This window comes from Ziziphus jujuba, chromosome 5 (genome assembly GCF_031755915.1).
Source record: "Ziziphus jujuba cultivar Dongzao chromosome 5, ASM3175591v1".
NCBI lineage: Eukaryota > Viridiplantae > Streptophyta > Magnoliopsida > Rosales > Rhamnaceae > Ziziphus > Ziziphus jujuba.
This window is the reverse complement of record NC_083383.1, coordinates 29,265,066-29,272,102: the sequence shown is the minus strand read 5'-3', so window position 1 is coordinate 29,272,102 and position 7,037 is coordinate 29,265,066. Positions and strand designations below refer to the sequence as shown.

Here is a 7,037-nt window from a genome sequence, read left to right as displayed (position 1 = left end):
TTTCAATTAATCTAATAAAGTCAAGGTTTTTCTTTTAATTTTCAAGTTTTAAATTGTACTTTTTGAAATATATGTGTATTTTCTAAAAAAGGAAAAAAATAAAAAATAAAAAAAGAGAGAAGGATTTATAAGCCAATTCAACAATTAATTAACATGATTATTAGTATTATTTCATTTTTGTATTGGTACCTGTGGTCGTCGTTGTTGTCGGTTTTACAGTCGCCAGTCGGAGCTTTTACTGTCAGTGCTCCACTTAGAACGTATAAACATATGCATTCCCGCCACGGCCATTGAAGCATAAAAGAGAAGCAAAGAAGAAGAAGATGTTGGAAGCGAAGAGTCTTCGGAAAGCGGTGATTCCGTCCACTCTCATCTCCAATCCTTCTCCTGGAAACCTTCAATCTACTCGCCTCGCCCTCCATGTATCTTACCTTCTACTTCTCAACTAAACCCTAAACCCTCACTCTCCCCAAGTCTTTCTATCTCAGTTCTGATTTTCTTGCCTCAGGTTACCAGTGACGGTTCCTCTTGTTGGGTCTATGTTGCTTCCGGTTGCCATGTTTACAAACTTCGGGTATTCTACTCTTTCTTCTTTTTTTTTCTTTTTTTTTTTTTTTTTTTTTTTAAATAATTTCATGTAACGCGAAATTAAGACGAATAAAGTTGTTTAGATAGGTTTAAAGGGTTCAAATATCATGTAATAAGTTCAATCGTTGAGATTGCTATGTAGGGACTTTGACAAAGTTTACAAATTTATAAATATAACGAATAATTGAAAAGCTTTCAAATTTTACATTAATTTTATTTGAAAAATAACCCCTCATTTCAGAAATGCAATCGTGATAATTAAAAATCTCTAGTAATCTCTAGTGATATCCTGTTCTATTTTGTTTTTCCTAATGCTAATAGGAAAGTTGAAGATTTGGAATTTTTATTGATTACCATGTTCAAAAAGGGAAATGTTGTCAAGGGCCAGTGGGCTTCAACCCATTGCAAAATGCAAAATTGGTTGAAAGAATAGAACTCAAATGAAAATGCTTTGGAATGGGATCCTATTGTTCAATGTATTATTAAAGAAGAGCATAAAAGTCTTGGACTTGGTAGTGCAAGCAGACTAGATTTTTTATTTTTTACGAGATAATGAGCTGATTCACTGTAAAAATAGTAATAATAATAATAATAATAACAATAAATAAATAAACAATAATTTCGTTGTTGCTTAAGCAGCATTGGTCCTTTGATATATTATTGCTTACAGATGATCTCTCTCTCTATCTATAGATTCCATTGGAAGATTCTTTGGTCAGCAAAGGAAAGGAAAGCTTATTAATCCCCATACATACACAGGTATGAGATCTCACAACTTAAAGCTGTGTGGGTCTAGATCTCATTGGGTTTATCATTTATTAAACATAAAGGGCCTATATTTGCTTGTATTACTACTTTGGATACTATGCATTAATCTAGTCATCTATTATCTGAACTCTTGAAGGTTATGGAATCTTTCTTAGTTAACCGCTGTCCTCACCGTTCGGAAATTCAGAGTATAGTGCTCGCTGAAACTGACAGTAAGTGCCTGTTGTATTGAGAATATTGAGGCTGAAAATCTTGCAGTGAATATCAAGAAATTTATGCACACGAAGAAATTAATATCTTAAAAACCTTTTTACATATTTTCACTATCATTCTTCAATACAACCATGAGATGGGAGCAGAAGTAGTAAGCATTTATATATGTTGGTCATCATAAGCTATTCATACTGTTCATAGGTCATTGTGCGGTGGGTTAATGTTCTCAAAATGCTTATCATCATAATAGTTTGAACCTAGAACCTAGAAGTAATCAATATTTCAGTGGAATAAATGCTTATGCATAATCACTATATTTATCTGAATTCCAGGCAATGACTATTTAATGTTGGGAAGTGTTGATGCTTATGGTCATCTTATTGTATCCAAATTAGACACCACTGGTAAAGGTACGTTCTCATTATTGAATCTATAATGCTGCCGATGTTTCTTTTTTGAAGAATTATATAATGCAGCTAATATTTCTTGTTTTATATACTTAATAGGGAAAAAATAAAAAATAAAAAGTCACTTGGTGATCTTTCTTCATGAAATTTTCCTAGGCAATATTTTTTGAGAAACAGTTTATTGACTGGAGTCTCTTACATACTGATCAATTGTCAGATGTTGATAGGCTTACATATACAGTCTTGCCTCGTGATTCTGGTGTTGGAGAAAGTAGCTGGGCAGGGGTCTGTTTCAGTCCAACTCAATGGTCTATGGTATGTAGATACTAGTTAGTTTATTTACTTAAAGATGGTTAATGTTGGTTTAGGGTATTAAATGACATCTGAGTAGTTAGCAAGAGACTGGTCTTCTAAAGTTAAATCTTGTTAGATATATTGATTGGACTATTTTTAATTCTTGATTATATTGCTAATTATATTTTCTATAATGGATATCTGACAATAGTTAGTTTCTTGCTGTCAAGTAGTTAGTCCATGGTGGGAGTGGGATCAATCAACTAATGCTATTATATGGAGAAGGTTGAAATGAAAGTCCTTGGAGTTGGTTTATCTATTGTTAGCAAACCTTAACTTCACCTTCTTCCTTTTACCAATTATTGCGTTAATCCTCCAGTGAGGCATGAAGAGCTAAATCTGCTCGTCTTATTGGGCCTGATATGTATTATGTTTCGCCATCAAACTGCATCTTGAGAAAGCTCCTATGCAAAAACACAAGTTCTTCTTGCAAATTAACCATGGATTAATGTGAATAGTTCTTTACACCTATATATTTTTGACTCTATATTAATTTCAAGTACTCCAATTTGACGCGTTAAATTAACTGAATCAGAAGTTACAGGCTCTGGCCAGCTATATATTTATCTTTTTATTGTCCAGGCAGCTGTGGCACGTAGCTTATGCAAAACTGTTGATATTTATGATCAGGATATACATGTGCTGACATTACGGACGTAAGTGGTACACTTGGTGCTTGAATCTTTTCTTTCTTACTCCTGAAAGATGTTATAATTAGTCAATAGTGTATGCATTTCTCTTGCATTTAGTATTTCGTCTTGGTGGCTTACTTTGATTGCATAATACTCAACTTCACAGGTTCTGCAATTGTATATTTATATAGATAGCTTATGTTGCATTACCTATATGTTGGCAAGTCTTCTTGATCTTCTTTGATGTGCCCACTTTTTCAGACTCTTGTATCCATCATCTTTAAACTTTCTACCAAATATGTATACTGGCAATGAAAATTCTGTATTAGCCATTGCTGAAGGTTGCCAGGTATGATTTTAGTTATTCCAACACTATTCTTAGCTTGGTTCTCCAGATTATTTGCTTTTACTGCTCATTCATCTGTTGGAATATTTGTAGCTGTCAATATGGGACTTGAGAATGAAAGAAAATGGCGGTTGTCTACAACGAATCTCCGGTTCTCTTGGTGATGTTTACTATGCTGTCTGCGGCTCTCCAACTGGTAATATTGCAGCAGGTGGAGCTGATCGTACCGTGACTATCTATGATCCTCGCAGGTTAGTACCTTTGAACTATTTTACTGGAAAAGATTTGTTTCCATAATCAACGCAAGTGAATTATATCTGCCGGGAGTAGTTCTTTTCTATTTTTCGAGTAATAAAATTTGTAGAAAAAAATTGCCAAATTGGGATATGCATTTTTTACACCATCCATGTACCTAGAAATGATTAAAAACTTAAAAAGAAACATGACCCTGAAGAATAACAAAGTGTCTACTCTCCCCTGACTTTAGACTTGGAATTGAGAAGTTGCTGTGAGTAATGCATCTGTATACCGCTTTTAAATCAAGGGCTTTTGTTTTGTTTTCTTTCTTTCTTTATTTTTTTTCCTTCCTCATACTATTAAATTAAATAGAAATAAGTGAAAATTAACATGTATTAAGATTACGTACTCTAGAGTAGGCACACACACTTATATAAGATCCAGCAGTCTTAAAATTGCAGACTTATCTTTTTTGCACATGCTTAATAATAAGTAACTCTATGTGCTCCATTTAAGCCCAGACAAGAGAGATCAAGGAAATGGAAACTCATTGTTTCTTGATGTTGCACAGAATGAGAATCTGATGTGTTTTATATCTTGAACGTAGATGGTCTGCACTATCAAGATGGGTGCATTGCTCAAAATATGAGGTCAGTTATGTTAGATAATAGCATGGTTTTTCCGATTTCTTGTTCTTGTTTAAGCTCCCACTCTATTTATATGTGTAATGCGTATGTGTCAAATTCTGATGTTTTCCCTCATTCTGTGTCCCATACTGACTTAGTGTGCTTGTCAATTGCAATTATACATAAGCCTATTTGAGTATCCTGTATGGCTTTAAAATTATTTTATAATGGAATCAAAATTAGTGTGATTCTTAAGGGAAATACCAAAATGTGAATGGTTGCCATGCTAAAGTTACTGAATTCCTACTACTTTGTTCAAGCTACAAAAATTCTTTCTTTTACATATTTTTGGCCTTTATATTGCTCCCAGAGATAACATGTTTTTTCATTGGTATGGCAGATAACTGGACTTGCTTTCTCCTCAATCGATTCAGACTATATCTATGTGCAAGGGGTTGATTACGAGGTGAATTATTTATTTGTTTATTTTCCTAACCTTTACTTGATACCTTCAATTTCTGATGAAATATTGCTGCTTTACTTCTATCATCCTTATACCACCATATGAGTTCTTCCATTTGTTATCCCGCTGCTTGATCAAATTATGTTTTTCAAAGCATTATTTTGATTCCCTACTTTATTATAAATGAAAAGAGATACTATAAAACTGTGTACTAAATGGTTCATTTGGTTACTCGTAGAGGCCTAGGCTATTATGACATTGATTCATGCTTGAGGAGACATGTTCATTTAAAAAGTTTACATGAGATAAAAAATTAAAAAATTTCTTTAGTTGCAACTCCTTTTATGTTCAAATGATTCTTTAAGAAATTCTTCCATAGAAAGTGGCAAATACAATTGCTTTTTGGAAATTTTTTGGTAATTGTCCCTCCATCAATCTGTCAATTTCCTTTCAAACTGTAAGCCTTCATATTTTGACTGTGTCAATGGGTACTTCGAATTTGAGCCATGATCCAAAGCTGGAAAGATAAAAAATGCAAACTGTCTAATGCAAAACATTGTAAGTCTAAAAGCAAAACTTGCCTAGCCTTCACAATCTGGACAAGTTATAAAGAAAGATACCAGTTACCAGATATATTGGTTTATCTTTTCTTCACAGAACGTAGAGCAATGCCAAGTGCTTTGAATTAGACTTGCTCTATGATGCAAATGGGAAAAGAAACCTTCAAAATGCATGTGCCAGAACAATGGCTGTGGGAACTTGGTGGCTTGTGGTGCTTACTTTGTAGATCTATCATTTTGATATCTTTTTGTACTTGAGTTCTAAAGCATTTGGCTTGATTATCATTGGTTGTTAAAATTTTGATACAACAAATATGTATTTGCAGGTGTTTTGTGGAAATTGGAAAGAAAGCAGTCGGGTTTTTTCATTTAGAGGAGACTCAAACTGGCTTGGCTTTGGCAAGGTATATGCCACTTAACATTTTATGCAGTTTTACACACCTGATCGATAAGTGGCTTAAGTCATCCCGTTAAACAAAAAGGCTAAGTTGTTTCCCCGACAATTTCGATTAATTTGGTTATAATGAGCATCTTTATTCTTGTTCTTTGGTGAAAATTGAATCAAATCAAGCAAACATAGCTGGAAATTGGTTTCCATTTTGGAGCATAACTTCTCATAATCTAGAGTTTAAGCCAAGTGAGTGAAAGTCGAGAGTTTTTCGTAGAATGGCTATGATGAATTATTTTTACATATCACTAAAGCTTAATCTACCCAAGTGGACCTAGACGTTAACCAAGAACTAACTTAGAGAGTAATGATATTTTGTTTCATATTCTACATAAAATTAGATGCATTTCATGTAACTTTAGTGACAGCTTACTGTCTGATGGAAACTTGAAAATGGAATCTCACAATTTTATGCATTATTTTCAGTGCTACAACAGGGATGTTCTTGGCGGATGGTGCGACTCGGGTAGCATCTTTGTGGCTGATGTTGTAGCCAAAGAAAGCGAAATGGACTCTTCAAAAGATTTTGTTTGTTAATGGATCTTTTTAGTCCTGTCATCTCATCTACATTGATTGCGCTTTGTTTTTTTTCATGCTATCACAAGGGAAAGGGTTTGAACCTAATCAGCAGCCTCCTTCCGCAAACCTGCCTGCTATGATCTTGAGCATCCTACCTGGCCCCATTCGATTCAATGAAGAAATTATCCTTACCCAATTCAACATGATTTTCTTGGCTCTATGGACTCCACCTTTTCAATTCAACAGCAAGGTTAGGTGGCTTTTGAAGTTGTACTCTGTTATGAGCTACTTGAATCATCTGTAGTACTTGTAACATTTAAATACTTGCAACTTTTTTTCTTTTTCATTTTTCTTAGTGGAAAATTTACTTTCTTTGTTGTCGGTTGAAGGAACAAGACCATATGATTGATTCGTTTCCCTGTTTATTCAATGAGCAGAGATCTATGCACCTTGGCCGGTTCTAATACATTTGTCTCCTGTTTAGCTCCCATGCGGCCCGTTTGCAATAGTTGAGCCACTACCATTTTGGCTTTAGCTTCTAGGGGATTGTTTGTGAAAATGGTGGGAGTGGAACTGATTGGAATTGGCATGGTTGTTGAAAGCCACTAGCTAGTTATACATATCTTACTTGGCATAGTTTTTTTTTTTTTTTTTTTTTTTTTTTTTTTCAAGTGCTTTATAAAAGAAGTCACTCTCTACTTCTCCAAAAGTGTTGTGGTTAGAAATGCTTTTAAAGGTTTGAAGCATTATTTTAAAATTATCTAAATATTTTTAAAAGCAATTTAAATTCATTTTTTAACGTTTAAAGTTTTGAGATCAATTATAATTTAATTTAATCTTTAAAATTAAAATTCAAATAACATTATCACCTATTTA

The 7,037-nt window shown here is 33.7% G+C and overlaps 1 protein-coding gene across 2 annotated transcripts; it reads left to right on the top strand.

Annotated features, from left to right (window-relative positions):
* Positions 1–6,808, top strand: LOC107421657 (uncharacterized). 2 transcript variants are annotated; one of them, XR_003056239.3, is made up of 14 exons: positions 1–422; positions 509–574; positions 1,282–1,347; positions 1,493–1,568; positions 1,902–1,979; positions 2,194–2,291; positions 2,913–2,986; positions 3,224–3,311; positions 3,402–3,559; positions 4,153–4,195; positions 4,572–4,637; positions 5,521–5,598; positions 6,069–6,411; positions 6,599–6,808. XR_003056239.3 is itself a non-coding variant. In XM_016030937.4 (13 exons), exons 1-13 carry the CDS (start codon positions 324–326, stop codon positions 6,177–6,179), a joined length of 1,101 nt encoding a protein of 366 aa, XP_015886423.3. In that variant the 5' UTR covers positions 1–323; the 3' UTR covers positions 6,180–6,573. The 2 variants fall into 2 exon arrangements, 1 of the variants encoding a protein (XP_015886423.3); XM_016030937.4 differs by lacking the exon at positions 6,599–6,808 and having other exon boundaries at positions 6,069–6,573.
* The last annotated feature ends 229 nt before the right edge of the window (positions 6,809–7,037 follow it).

Excerpts from the sequence above, each read along its gene's own strand:
- LOC107421657 (XM_016030937.4), top strand. The coding sequence starts at position 324 with ATGTTGGAAGCGAAGAGTCTTCGGAAAGCGGTGATTCCGTCCACTCTC. Across the intron at positions 2,292-2,912 it reads GTCCAACTCAATGGTCTATG|GCAGCTGTGGCACGTAGCTT; the intron begins GTATGTAGATAC and ends TTTATTGTCCAG. Across the intron at positions 3,312-3,401 it reads CCATTGCTGAAGGTTGCCAG|CTGTCAATATGGGACTTGAG; the intron begins GTATGATTTTAG and ends GAATATTTGTAG.